The sequence below is a fragment of the Festucalex cinctus genome, chromosome 6 (genome assembly GCF_051991245.1).
Source record: "Festucalex cinctus isolate MCC-2025b chromosome 6, RoL_Fcin_1.0, whole genome shotgun sequence".
In the NCBI taxonomy this organism is placed as follows: domain Eukaryota; kingdom Metazoa; phylum Chordata; class Actinopteri; order Syngnathiformes; family Syngnathidae; genus Festucalex; species Festucalex cinctus.
In genome coordinates, this window is record NC_135416.1 from 14004119 (window position 1) to 14019648 (window position 15530).

The 15530-nt window shown below is 37.1% G+C and overlaps 2 protein-coding genes across 4 annotated transcripts in view; one reads left to right on the plus strand and one right to left on the minus strand.

Annotated features, from left to right (window-relative positions):
• dnaja1 (DnaJ heat shock protein family (Hsp40) member A1) overlaps positions 1-1813 on the plus strand; it is a 5879-nt gene extending 4066 nt beyond the window's left edge. For all 3 annotated transcript variants that reach the window (XM_077523334.1, XM_077523333.1, XM_077523335.1), the window contains exons 6-9: positions 53-167; positions 237-352; positions 430-530; positions 609-1813. In XM_077523334.1, coding sequence (XP_077379460.1) covers positions 53-167; positions 237-352; positions 430-530; positions 609-845 — 569 coding nt within the window. In that variant the 3' untranslated portion in view covers positions 846-1813. The remainder of the gene's footprint in view (positions 1-52; positions 168-236; positions 353-429; positions 531-608) is intronic.
• Positions 1814-2866: 1053 nt separating this feature from the next.
• On the minus strand, positions 2867-14294 carry LOC144020649 (WD40 repeat-containing protein SMU1-like). The gene is made up of 12 exons (XM_077524336.1): positions 14110-14294; positions 12431-12641; positions 11317-11469; positions 11112-11228; positions 10858-10977; positions 9720-9839; positions 9517-9633; positions 9114-9241; positions 6587-6713; positions 6248-6409; positions 4518-4670; positions 2867-4352 (listed from the first exon to the last, which is right to left on the minus strand). Exons 1-12 carry the CDS (start codon positions 14133-14135, stop codon positions 4254-4256), a joined length of 1533 nt encoding a protein of 510 aa, XP_077380462.1. The 5' UTR covers positions 14136-14294; the 3' UTR covers positions 2867-4253.
• Between the last annotated feature and the right edge of the window lie 1236 nt (positions 14295-15530).

Below are 15530 nucleotides of genomic sequence, written 5' to 3' on the forward strand. Positions count from 1 at the left end.
ATTTTTAAATGCTTGGGGAAGATTATGAAAAGAAATCCCAATATTGCGTTAGGAATGAGAGATGGGCAGAAGATAGTGTTTCATGGGGAGGGCGACCAGGAGCCAGGTCTTGAACCAGGTGACATCATCATTGTCCTGGACCTGCAAGAACATCCACGCTTCACAAGGTAACATTTTCACTTTGAAACGTTAAGTTATTTACTACATTTTACTGTCATTCTCATTTTGGAATGTAGAAAAGGAGAGGATTTGACCATGTCGATGGAGTTACAACTGGTAGAAGCTTTGTGCGGTTTCCAGAAGCCGGTCCAGACGCTTGACAACCGAACTCTCCTCGTCACCTCCCATCCAGGTCACAACCAAGTTCGTCTTCTTGGAAAGGTTGCAACAAAAATCACTTCATGCATACACAAATGTCTCTTCCCACAGGTGAACTGATCAAACCCGGCGACACAAAGTGCGTCTGCAACGAGGGGATGCCGATGCATCGTCGGCCCTTTGAGAAAGGGAAACTCATTATTCACTTTTCTGTAAGACGGCCACGTTAACGCGTCTATGTAACCGATGGCCCTCACACCTCAAGTGGACTCACAACTGTTTTTGTCTAGGTGGTGTTTCCAAAAGCCAACTTCCTCCCAAATAACAAGCTGAAGGAACTGGAGCGTTACCTGCCGGTGAAAGTGGACGCGGAGCAGCCGGAGAGCATGGACGATGACCTCTACATCTACGCCGACCTTGAAGACTGTGACCTGGAGAACAGGAAACGACACCGGCATCATCAGCACTACTACATGGACGAAGATGACTATGCCAGCACCGGAGGTGTTCAGTGCCAGACGTCTTAAACAACAACCTTGCATTCCAAAACCTCCATCTCCTAAAATTAAGCGCCTTTCTTTTTTGTGTTAAATCTCATGCACCTTTTTTGTGTTTTGTTTTTTTCTGTTACTTTTCTCAATTGTCGAACTGAACCACAAAACTGTGTTCGTCATCATTTTTGGATGGAGGTCTGAAGGACCTTGTTGTTTTTGCTGTTGCTGCTGCTGCTGTATTGACAATGACAAATTGTGAGGGCGAAACAAGATTTGTGTGTCCCGATAACACTTTTTAATACCGGGTCAATCAGCTAAGATGCCAATATCATAATATTGAATAACCTTTTGTAGTGTTACTGAATCATGCTTGTAAACATCTTGTTCAATGTGTGTGTGTCCACGTGCGTGTTAAAATGGAGTGTGCATGCTGACTTCAGTTTATTACATTTATGCTATTTTGCCCTTTTAAAAGGGCTGTTTTCTAAACCTTTTTTAATCTTGAAAATGTGAGTGACAACACCAAGCAAACATTGCTTGAAACTAATTTATCATTTTGAGTGTCAATAACTAACTGCAATTTCAATTATAATTGTCAAGGGAAAAAAGGGGGTGATTTTACAATGAGTTTTTTTTTTCTTTTCTTTTTGTTATTGTTTTCTTAAATACATAGGGCTCGACTGTGCTGTTCCAGTAGGGTTTAAGTTTCGATGCAAACTTTTTGGAACCTCCATTTGTTGTGTGTGTTGTTTTGTTTTTTAACTTAAATCTTTACTCTGATACACCCCTGACGTATTAGCATGACACTGACTTTGGGGGATGTCATTTGGAATTTTAAGTGACACAATTTAATCAACAGAAAGAGTTTTCAGGTCTGCAAGTGATCCATTTTGTCTAGTGTCATGTAACTGGTTGTTGACTGTAAATGCCACAATGGTAGGTGGAGCTGCTGATGTGCACCTTTTACCCCATTATTAAAGGATTGTCTTAAGGAATCAAAATTTTATTGGCTTTTTTTTTATATGGCTGATGCAAAACATTGCAGCATAATCTATTTTTCACTTGTTCACCTTTCAATCCATCTGAAGTTGGGTTAAGGCTGAGGACATTGCGGAAATGAAGCCTCGACATGGCACTAAATGGGGAAAAATGCATGTGATGTCATAACACTGAAGAGGGCGGAATCAATTTGCAATGTGTGCACAGGTTCTTGGCCTTTTGGAGAAGTCTTAAAAGTAACTGGTGATTGATGCAGCATTGCAAGTAACAACACTCCTAAAATTGAGAGCATCCTGGACCCCTGATGAGGGTATCTTAGCGTTGTCATCTAGGTTTATAGTATGTAGTGCAGTGACAAAGGTTAGTATCGTTAGTTAATAGACGTTTCAAGAGGAACCGGCAGTTTATAAACATGAACATACCTCTAGTTACTAGAGGTATGTTCATGTTTGTAAACTGCAAAATAACACCAAATAATAATTAGACATGTCTGTTTTTGTACTAGTACAAAAACAGACATGTCTAATTATTATTTGGTGTTATTTTTCATCGACCAGGCACCTTATGTTTTCACTTTTTTTGTAAACAAAAGTAAACAATAAATGTGACGTTACTTTGAACATACGTTTTTCTGCTTTTACCTGAGTCAAAGTAATTACTCTTTCTTGAGTACATTCAATTTTATATTTTGACTATCATATGCAGCAGCAGTATAATTTCAAGCTGCCGAGGTGCCAGATGTCACCACACGTAATTTAGACAATTTAGAAATCCTTCAACATTTCACGAAAAAAAAGAAAAAAGTTATGTAATTGTTTTTGTAGTGCAGTATATGTCTAGCCACTAGATGGCCCCAAAGTTACAAGATGAGGCACTCCTGTATCTGCTAGGCTGGAACCTAAGAAAAACAATATTGTTCTTGACAGCTGTATTATTTCTTTTTAATGTATTTATAGGTGTAATAACAATGAGTGAAACTTGTTTACTCTCATTTGCACCTGTTTCAAAACACTATGTAGCCTAAATAGTTATGTACACAAACACTAACAACGATATGAAGGTTTTGGATTTGAATTTTACTGATGACCATTTCTGATAGTGGCAAGCAGTGGTTCATACATTATATGTACATAATAACCAGTGACTGATGACCAACAGTACCATAGGACATACAGTATGTCAAAGATTTGCACCTTTACATTGCTGAGAGTATTTGAACGATTGTACACAGAAGAGAATTGTGACGTCACGTTAATTGTACGTCCTGTACAGTTCATATAAACGTGCGTCACTAGAGCTTCACTGGGACTTTAGTGTTGTTGACATACAAATGCTAAAATTGATCTGAGTGATATTTAGCACTGAGGTAGCATGCAGAAACAGACTAGACTGAAAAAAACATACAAAAACATTTACAAAAGTGCATTAGTGACAAAAGGTTATATATATAAGACGGTATTACACTCCTGATGTTGTTTGTTTACGGCCAAACAAAGAACCGGCATTGTTTTGTAAAAGAATACTGAATCATCACAACAGTTCACCATCATGCATTTTCATATCTAAATACATAAGAGATGAAAATGAGGGAGTTTAAACTGCACTGGCAAAGTTTGGAATCATAAGGAAGTAGGCTACACCTAGACTGACAGTTCATATATCTACACGATATGACAATAAATCATCTGTTTAAAAAATAAAATAAAATAAAAATAAGTCCTCTGATCACTTTGCTAAAACGAGCTCTCACATAGGACTTTAATCCACTTCCTGCACCCAGAATATCCTTTTAACTTTGTCCTTTTCCTTACCTGCGGAGGAAACCTTTTTTCTTTAAAACTCAGCCAGCTGCTAATCAAGTTTCCCTAATTTCATATTGCTTATCTGTGGTATAATCGTTAATGAAAAACTTCTTTTGTTAAGGATATTGTTTGAATACTGAGAATATGTGATCACCTGAAGATCATGATTGTTCTAACGTGATTGCAGTTCCTGGGATCATATTTACATGTTATCACGAGATTGCTACGATATGCTATAATGTGTTAATCGGCTCTATTATCCGAAAATGTTCTTTTTCTTCAACCCCCACCATTTATTTACACCCACCCGTCCATTTTATGTATGCTGTTCATGTTGAGGCGAAAGGCCAGACAGTCACAGGGTGAGCCCACGCCAGCTGCATAAGAGTCAGCTATGTGAACCACTACGCTGCCATTTCTCAGCATTCACATGCAATTTCTGAGGAATTCAAGTCGACTTATATGTGTCGCACGATGGTCTGCTAAAGAATGCGTAAGAACATCTTTAGTTTTCAAGAATTCATCGTGATATCGTTAATATCTGGTTTGTGTAGTGTCTCGATTCAGTATTAAACTTTTTATTGCACATTATTATAAGAATGTCACGTCTCCATGCCCTCCAAGGCCCTGAGTAGTCAGTCTAAGGCTTCCACAGCCTCAGGAGGCCGTCCTCGCTGTAAGTAGCAACCAGATTCTCATGTGGGTGGTGAGTGATGCCAATTACGTCTTTCTCGTGGACCTGCGGTGGGCACAGAAGCACATAAGCACATTCTCCTCTCCCCCTGTCTACATTATTCACTTGTTAGTCTTATTACATAAGGCTGGCAACAGGAATAAAATTGCATTCCTCATACACATCCTCGAAGGATTTTGGTAATGAACGAGTATTCTCCACAGTGCCTACCGTCAGAGTTTTCTCCAGCCTTGCTGTCACGTAGTTGAAGCAGTAGAGCACCAAGTCCTCTCCTACACAGTAAATCCACTCACCTCGTGGGGACACTGTGCTGCACACAAACTTTGCTCCCGACTTTCTATCTGCACTGAATGTCTTGACAGTCTGAGGTAAAAGAAAAAAAAAACAAGCAAAGAAACTCAAGATACCCTCAGTGGAAAAAAAATGACTCATTATGCTACAGTCACTGCGATTTAAACCAAAAAAATATGAAACATGTATAATTAACTCATTTTCTCCCAAAGACGTATTTATACGTTTTTTGTTTTGTTTTGTTTTTTAAAATGTTTTTTATGCTAGAGCATAGAGAAGGCCGTGAAAAACGCTTGAAGCAATGGTAGTTATTACAAAAACAGCCAGCAGGTGGCAGAAGAGTATAAGAGATCAAACAGAGCCATGTTGCAAAAAACTCTTTTCCCCACTGTTTTAAACAGATTTGGGATGAAACTTAGCTATATTCTAATGCTAATTGCTGCAAAATGGAAACAGATAGAAATATACATTTTTTTCCTGATGAAAGAAGAGATGCTAATTTTTGTTTTGGTAGATTCCATGTTTTATAGTACTCTGTGGGCCTTGCCAAAGCAGTCAAAATCCAGTAAAGGTGTTGCTTCAGTGAAAATGGCCGGGAGTGAATGAGTTAAGAGGCTACTTCTCTGACGGATGAAGATGAGTATTAAAATAGTATTTGTGGGAATGCTGAATTATTCTCACATATGTAATTGTGATTTTTATTCTCCACACTTTTTTTGCCGCGTAACAACTTCCACATAATACTTCCAATTTACACTGTTCAAATTTCAACTAGCTGCAAAAATTGGCGCCTCCCAGGGTATATGTAGTCTGAGTCCACATTACTTGCACAATTTAACGTTAAAGATCAACCATTCCCCATTCATTTTCAATGGGACAGACATTGAACTTTTTCTAATTATCACTTTCTACGTCCACTTCCATACATATAACTTATCATCATTACCAGGTGTCTTATACTGCTCGGTGGCACAGTTGGTAAAGTGCAGTAACCAGGAGATCATAATTTCATAATTTATCTCTCAATTGAATTCATAAGCACTCCACATGCATTCAAATCTTAGCATTCAGCATTCCCACACAATTTCTCCAGAAATTGCACTTAGTCTAGTATTATTGGGAATTTTTTTCTATATATGTATTTTTTTTTAATGTATAGCTATTGCATTAGCTCACATTGTTGTAGGTGTTAGTATCGAAAATCGCAGATGTATTACAAAATACATGCACTGTAAAAAAAAAAAAAAAAAAAAAGAAGTAATATTTACTTGAAAAAATGAGAATTTCTAAATAAATTTTACAAAGAGTTTTGAGTGCATTTTACCTGTTTATAAAAATAAATAAATAAATAAATAAATAAATAAAATTTCAAGGCCAGCCACACTAGCCATGTTGTATTGGGGAAAATAGCAAGAGTGGCATGACTCAGGTGGTAGAGTGGTAGAGTGGCTGTCTTCCAAGCTGAAGGTCATGAGTTGTGTTGTTTTTGTTATTCTATAATATACATTTAATAAAAAAGCTGGTGAAATGTACTCAAAATTCTCTTTATAAAATTTACTTAAAACATCTGAATGAAAAAAAAACTACATGAGTTTTTTTTCAAATACTTAAATTCGCCTGATTCGACATAAAGAACTGTTTCCTCTCACCTGACCCTGCGTGTTCATGACAATGATGGTGCTAGAGTGGTTGCAAACCACAAAGAGTTGTGGATTTTGGGGAAGAGCGATCACGTTGTTCACAGGGACATCCAAAGCCCGCGACACAGATTTAAACGTGTGGATGCATTCACAAGTTTTGCTGTTCCAAATCTAAAACACACAAACAGGACAACAATCATCCAATAAGCAAGACTGCTAATTGTCAGATGCACTGTAATTATTTTGAATATGAGGCATCACTAAAATATGTCAAAACGCTAAAGAAGACCACCGCTATAGAAAATTGACTGATGGAAGGAAGGTGGGAATGTCGGCTGATCACTGTACCTTAACAGCACCATCCGACGATGCGCTGATGATGTGAAATCCATCTTGAGTAAAGGATGCATCATTCACAAATGATAGGTGTCCATTTAACTCCTTCAGTGTTTGGCCCGACCGCAGCTCATGGATTCTGAGGATGACATCATCACATAGATGAACTAAGGCAGTGGTCAGCATTTTTTCCTGTCAAAAGAGCCATTTTAGGTCAAATAAATAAGAAAAAAAATCTGTCTGGAGCCACAAAACATTTGAAAATTGTGGTGAACGAAGCTGTGTGTTTGTGGCAGAGATTCATTTTCTTTCCTTTTATCATCCATTGTTGTTTTTTTCATAATTGTTCATACATTTTTTGAATTTTCTACATTTCTGTCAAATTGCTTTCATTTTGGGCAATTGTATGGACTTATGATTATTTTATGCTTTTCGTCTTTATTTTTTGGACATTTTTTTCAGCCTTTTTTGCTATCAATTTTCAGACATTTTTAGCAATTTACTGTACATGTTATGGCAAATTTCTGCTTTTCCTCTTTTTTTTTTTTTTTGGGACATTTCATCACTTTTTGGATATTTAGGGATTTTTTTTCCCATTTACCTTTTGTCTCTTTTTCTGACAACTTAAAATTTTGGACTCTGACATTTTTGGAATATTTTATTCTTTTTTATTTTTTTAATTTAATCGTTAATTATCTAATATATATATATATATATATATATATATATATATATATATATATATATATATATATATATATATATATATATATATATATATATATATATATATATATATATATATATATATATATATATATATATATATATATATATATATATATATATATATACACACACACATATGTATAGATAATTTTTTTATTTAATTAGTTTTTTTGTTTTAGAGCTCCACAGTGAGCCACAGGAAAGGGACTAAAGAGTCACATGGTCTCGTGGCTCCAGAGCCGCAGGTTGCAGACCCCTGAACTAATGGAACAACTAATATCATTCTTGAACTCGAGAAGGGATTTAAATTTCCTTAAGAGCAGACAAAATGTGTTGCTGAGCTGGGAGTTATTTTTAGCACCAGAGGCGTGATGAGCTGGGCTGTGACAAAAACCTATACAGAAAATTGCGACTCTTGGAATAGCGCATGGCGGAGCACGTGGCAATGTTGTTCCTGAGCACATGGAGTCTCAGCTGCCCCCACGAAAGCTCGTGTGCTGGCAAAAGACTTCGCTGGCTCAGCCCACCCTCTCTGGAGACAGAAATAGAAATATCCATCTTCTTTATTGTGATGGAGCTTCTTTGGTGAGCGGGTGTGTGGCTTAGCGCACAGAATTGTTATGGTTGTCACTTTTTGTCACATTTCTTAAAATTGTCAGTATGACCGGACAATATAGTAGAACTATGGCAGAATATCCACAGATGAAAGAAAAATGTCCATCTCTTGTTTACCATCAATTGGACATGAAACTAGCAAACTAGGCAGGTGAGAGGAATCAGAAGCGATGGGGAATTAGCAACATTTCTGCTCTACAGTTACATTGCCAGTTCAACACAGTTTGTCAGTTTTTGAGAATCTGGGAGGAAGTTAAACAGTCATTGATTACTAAGCTGGGGTTTGATTTAATTTAAAGGTGAAGTCATCCTTAAACGTTACATTTCTTTCCAATGTTATATGTGACGTATTAGTCTGAACATGACATATGGATTAATATAACATTTGTTGAATATGAGTTAGTTTTATCCATTTTTGGCAGCGGCCATTTTGCCACTTGCTCAGTGCTCAGGCAACGACCAATCTCAGCTCAACTATTTTCTGAAGCTGAGCTGTGATTGGTTGTTACCCGAGCCCTGAGCAACTATGATGTCATTTTCACTCAACAGCAAGTGGCAAAATGGCAACCCTTCTGATAGTGATAAAAACTGCTGGATTTTGCTGTTTAACTTACATTCCACTCACGCAATATTAACCAGAATACTAGGGGTGTTAAAAAAAATCGATTCGGCGATATATCGCGATACTACATCGCGCGATTCTCGAATCGATTCAATAATAGGCATTTTTTTTTTTTTTTTTTTTTTTTTTTAGGATTCACACCTTAAGCATGGAAGAATGTTATATGAACGGAACATTAAGCCTTAATATTTTATTTTAATGCTGTTTAAACATGAAACAGATTACAACCTCTATAAGACTGAAATTTCAGATAAATAAATAATACATTTTCATATAAATCTTACACTCTACAAGCTTACTGATTAGTATTTTCTAAATTTGAATAAAAAAAAATCGCAACAATCGACTTATAAATTCGTATCGGGATTAATCGGTATCGAATCGAATCGTGACCTGTGAATCGTGATACGAATCGAATCGTCAGGTACGAGGCAATTCACACCCCTACAGAATACTGTAATTAGACTAGTGGGGCTGCTTAGAGAAAATTATTGTCAAGAAAATTGGGGGTGGGGCTTCCCCTTTAATTCTTAGCTGATGTAGTTTGAATAGTTTGTAGATGAAATAACCCACCTGATGGTATGGTCAAACGATGCACTGAGGATTTGGTTGCTGTCCTTGGAGAAACTCAGACAGGTTACACCTTTTTTGTGCGCGTGTTCAAATCTGCGCAGGCACAAGCCACTCTGGATCTTCCATACCTCACGCACAAACACAAAAAGGGTTACATAAACTTCGTCTGTAAACTGTGAGGAGGTAACACCTGTTACCTGCTGTGGGTTTCAATGCAAGAGTAGTTTTTGTCCTTATCGCAATACTGTATATTGTTGTGCTGTTATTTCAAACGTTTCGACGGACATTGCTACATTTTTACCTTGATTGAGCAATAATAGACAACAAACTAGTGATTCCCCAATCCACTGTGCTTACAGGCGTTGTTACTGGAGTGTATACTTTGCACTGTAGATGGCTGTACCTTTATTTTTCCATTCTGGGCTCCAGTGGCCAATAGATCGGAATCCTGGCTAAAGCACATACACAACACGGCATCGTCCATCATCATGAAGCTGTCTTGGGCCTGGTACTTTAAATCCTAAATCAAACACACACAGAAAAGAGTGAAGATGTTTTTCATACACACATACATCATCTCCACTTTCGTGTCACCATGGCTTGTACCTTGCTTATGTTGCCTGTGTGGAAGTTCCACACTTCAATGAAGCCATCCACCGAGCCAGAGATTAAGTACTTGCCATCAGGAGAGAAACGGGCGCATTCCACATGTGACCGACGTCCAAACTGCACATTAATTCAAAATTTTATTAGTTTCCTTTAACTTCTGAAGGACACAACATCTGTCTTAACAGTTTGAAGAGCCATTTTTATCAGTGTAAGGGACATATCACGATCCACTCAGCTGATTATTTTAGTGCCAATTGTCCTTCACCTTCTGAGTGCCTGAAGTTCACTTGGAGCAAGGCCAAAAATTAATGTACAACAAACTGCATCATACGTTTAATCAAAGCCTGTGAGGAAGGCTTACCAGATTTGTAATTATTTATTTTTTTATTTATGTAATGATGCAATGACTGGAAGAAAAAAAAAGTCCAATGCTCATATTAAATTCACAAATTAGCACAAAAACACTTAGTGTTCACAACAATAATAATAATAATAATAATAATAACAATAATAACAACAATAACAACAATAATAATAATAATAATAATAATAATAATAATAATAATAATAATAATAATAATAATAATAATAATAATAATAATAATGTCGCCAAGCAAATTCTGTATTTAAAAAAATACAGTGGAAATACAAAAAACTTTACAGAACAACGTGTTTATTTTACTGGTGTTCAATTTACAATAAACAGAATCTGCATGTAAATTTCGGTTCGGTTTTGAATATGAGAAAATGAATTGATAGAAATTTTCAACAACAACAAAAAAACTGTCCGTTTTATTTTGTGAGGCAGCTGAGACTGAAACATAACATTGCACTGTATGTCCACCAGATGGTGCTGTAATAGCTAAATAGCTAATTTGGTGATTTATACGCAGCTGCTGACAGGGTATTCGATTCTAGTTGACGGCATAAATTATGTCTCATTACAATGCTTATAAGCAAGGCAAGGCATTTTTATTCATATAGCACAAGGTAACTCAATATGTTGAGTTTTACAATACATTAATCTAAATTACACAATGCTTCATTATTTTTGTATTTACAGTTTTTTTTATGTTACGATTTTACAGAAATTCACTGATAATTCTACAGACATTTTAACAGTGATTTTGTTTACCTTAATGTGACGGTACAGTTGGGTTGGACACGTCTCTTTCTCTGCATATCTGTCCTTTTTAGTTGGACTCTCGATGGTCATTTCAGGTGAGAGGCTCTCAGGGGTGTTCAGTCTCAGTGACTAAGAAAACAACATCAACCAATCATTGAGTTGTAGAGAACAGAACATATATTCGTATTAAAATTGGATCGTGAGGCAAGTACTATTCACGATGACCTTTACAGGTGAACTGGGTAACGACTTTGGATACTTACCCCGACTTGTTCCAGGAGGCCCATGAGGCGCGATGGCGGCACCACACTGACCTCCCTCACCAGCTCCTCTGCGATGGCCCTGCGTCTCTTCTCCTTGCTGCTGCCTTTCGGGTACGCCTGCAGCGGAGGAGACCAGAGTGTCACTTACCGAAACTTTTGTGAGCTGTTTCAATGCGCTGATGCAGGATCCTTGATTGTATCTCACCTCACGCGGGTCAAAGTAGGAGAGCGTGAGCAGGTGTTCCAGGTGGCTGTACCTCTCGGGCTGGGTCTGCTTCAACATGATCATCGGGTCGGTTTGCCTGAGGAGTGAACGGGCGGCGCCCACTTCCCTCATTTCAATCAGCTCCATTACCACCTGTTGGAGTGAATTGGTAGGAAATTATAGCAGCATAATCATTATACGTATGCTATATTATTACAGGATTTGATCCAGCACTTTGGATCAAGATAGCTGTGGTTAAAAATAATACTATTAGCAACATTTTCTAAGATGTAGCAACAGCAAGTCACTTTACATGCTTGGCACAATTTTTACACCAGATTCCAACACAACCTACCCGTTTTTGAAAACAGGATTAAATGGGACATTACTTAACTCATTCACTCCCAAAAACGTATTTATACGTTTTTTAGGTTTTTGTTTGCTAGAGTTTTTGTATGAAGGTTTTGATGCAGTTTCTGACCTGAAGTGGACGCTTAAAGCGATAGTAGTTATTACACAAAAAAAAAAAAAGTGTGCTTCATCTGTTTCATGAATGAAACCTTTTTTTTGTAATAACTACCATCGCTTTAAGCTTCCACTTCAGGTCAGAAACTGCATCAAAGCCTTCATACAAAAACTCTAGCAAACAAAAACCTAAAAAACGTATAAATACGTATTTGGGAGTGAATGAGTTAACCAAGACTTGAAGACTTATCCCCATGTCTAAAGTCACCAGTGTTAACTACAGAGCCATCCAGCCAGCATCAAACGTATTGTAGTAAAGGTTCGTTTGCCGTGCTGTAGAACTGCTCCGCATCCTATTGACAGCTGTCTATGACTCTATTACTGATGCCAAACGAAAACAGTTCTACAAACAGCAAACAACCACAATCATATAAACATATCATAAATTAAGAAACAATTAATAAATTATTTTGGATAATGTCGGTCAAAGTCAATGCATTACTACATCCATGGTGTTCATGTTACACTGAAATTTAGCATTGCAAAAAAAAAAAAAGAGGGAGAGAGAGAGAGACATTTTGTAATTACTCTTTTTTTTTTTTTTACTTACTATCTGCATCAGAAAAGAATAAAGAAAAGCCAAAGTCACCTGCTCATAAAGGTCAATGAGTGTGTTGTCGGGCAATTTGAGCGATTCAATTGCAAGCAAGACCGAGTCCCAGTGGCCTTTTTGGACGTCTGCGATAAAGCTGTCGATGCTTTCCACGGTGTTGAGCGAGACGGTTGTTTCTTCCTGTAACGTGCTCAAGGTTCTGTAGAGGTTGTTCTCCTTTAGGTACTGCATTATCAAGCGAATGACACTACAAAGACAGGGAGAGGAAGAAATTAATCAATCAATTTGTCTATTAGACTTACGTAAACTTTACTCCATGGGCTGCAGCTTGTTATGCAGTTTTCATATTTGCATTTTCTTCTGTTGTACTTTTTGGTCTATTCAGTTGTTGATATGCGTCTCTTTGTTGAACTATAGAAGAGTGTTAATGTTCATTAACTCATTTGCTCCCAATAACTTATAAACATATATATTTTTTATGTTTCAAGTGTCCCAAAGACGTATTTAGACCTTTTTTGTTTATTTGTTTTTTTATGGTAGAGCATACAGAATCCTTTAATGCAGCCTCTCAACTGCAAAGAACGGTTGTAGAAATTGTAGTTATTACACAAACGGCCAGCAGGTGGTAGCAGAGTAAAGGAAAGCAACCGGGGCCATGTAGAAAAAAAACGCTCAATTACTCACAATTCTAAGATTTGTGAAAATTGATTAAACTTAGATATATTCTAATGCTAATTGTTGCAAAAAGGAAACAGACAGAAATATACTTTTTTTTTTTTCCTGATGAACGAAGAGACGTTAATCTTCCTTTTGATAGGTTCCATGTTTTTATAATATTCTGTAGGCCTTGCAAAATCAGTCAAAATCCAGTAAAACAGCCGGGAGCGAATGGGATTGCTTCTGTGAAAATGGCTGCAAGCGAATGAGTTAATATGCATTGGCCTTTATGTTCACAATATAAAAATATTCAATACAGATGCATGCTGATTCAAATATTCTCTTTCAAAAGATAATAATGTTCGACACTGACAGTTATTAATTTGAAATACCTTCATTATTTCAGTTGTATGTTTTTTTTCCATGTAAAACAAAAAACAAAAAAACATGAGCCACAATAATAAGCATAATGTTAAATTAATATCAACTATCTCAATCCTTTTAACATTATGTAAAAGCCGAATATATTGAATACAGTGAAGGTATTGTGCAAGAATGCTACTACTACTACTAATAATAACAATAATAATAATAATAATAATAATAATAATAATAATAATAATAATAATAATAATAATAATAATACTTTTAAAAGGACAAATGGTACATCAATGCTTGTACGTTGAGAATTGTACCCCCTGTGCATACACGTGGATCACATGTTGCCAGTTGTGCTCATTAAACCCCTTATGTGAGAAAATTTGTGAGTACTTTCCCCCAAAAGAAGCAAATGAAATGTTAATATGAACCATCATAAAAACTAGCACATTAGTTCAACATGCACATGATAAAACAACATACACTGACTTCCTTACACCACAATAATTCATATAATTAAAGGATCAAATGAAGAGTAGCATTCATGAATAAAAAAAAGAAATGCGTGGCTGTAGCTCAAACTGAACGGTAGAAAATGTCTATATATGCATTTTAAAATACCTGAAACTATTTAGTTGCTCTAATTAGCAATTACGCATGAGTTAAAAAATTGTTCTTACTCGGAGGGCTCCATCTCCACAGCCATGCTGACGTTGTCTCCTGCAGATGCGGCAACAGACTGAAGTGAGTCCGTGGCGACTGCGTGCTCGTCAACGCCACGTGCGGCTGGTCCACCATGGCCCGCCCACTGCACGTGTTTCTCGTGCGTGTCTTTCGGCTTGCAACAACAGTCCCGAACCTTGTGACTGACCCCCCCCCCCCTGCTTCATAAAAGACCGAGAGCCTGCACCCCCCCCCCCGCCCTCCTTCCTGACGCATACCGACACATAGAAACATCTTCCGGCCGAGCACGTGATGATGCTGCGGCATCAATCAACATCCTTCAGCATCAGTACCACGCGAGGGCAGCCCACGTGGATCAGAGCGTGCATGGGGGTAAAAACATACATCTTCGGAGAAGGAACGTGATGTTTAAACAACCCAAATGTATTCCTTTACTAAGTCTGGCCTGCATAATTGTTCTTTTTGTGTATGATGTACACCAGGGGTGGCAAACTGCGGTCCTCGAGGGCCGGAGTCCTGCAGGTTTTATAGATTTCCCTACTCGAAGTGCAGCTGATTCCAATTAACAGGCTCGTTATCAGGATTCTGCAGAGCTTGCTGATGAGCTGATCATGAATCAGCTGTGTTGAAGAAGGGAAATATCCAAAACCAGCAGGAATGCGGCCCCCGAGGACCGGATCTCGCCACCCCTGATGTACACAGTGTACCCGAAAAGTATTCACAGCACCTTTCTATATAAGCAAGGCTGTGATTTATTTTTCTTTTTGTTAAATTTGTTTAAAAAAATAAATAAAACATACAAACGTTTACATGACGTCTTTATGGTGTGTAAAATTATTATATTAAAAAAAATAACAATAATTAATTTGATTTTGTGAAGCAACTGAGGCTGAAACAATAAATTGCGAACAAAGTGCATTGTGGTTACACTGTCTAGCCTACATATACCTTCCTTTGTCCACCAGATGGTGCTGTATAGTAGCTAAATAGCTAATTTTGTTATTTATGCACAGCTGCTGCGAGGCGGCATAAATTATGTGTCATAATTATGCTTATTAGCAGGGCGAGGCATTTTTATTTATATAGCACAAGGTAATATGGACAATATGCTGTTTCTAAAAGGTAGGCAAGTACTGATACTTTTGTATCTGCACCATATCGGTACTAGTAATGGTTATCGATACTAGTATTGGCCACTCTTGTGCCCATTATATGATCAGTAACAGAAATGAGAACGAATAGAAAATTGCCATTAATTTCATGGAATTTGAAGGGGAAATTATACATTGGCATAGTATCTATATCACTCAAAAAAATAAAAAATAAAAAAATAAATAAAAAAAAACTCATTAGAGGAACACAAAATTGTTGGCAAAATTTTCATCCTATATATTTATGTAACACCAACTCAATCTAA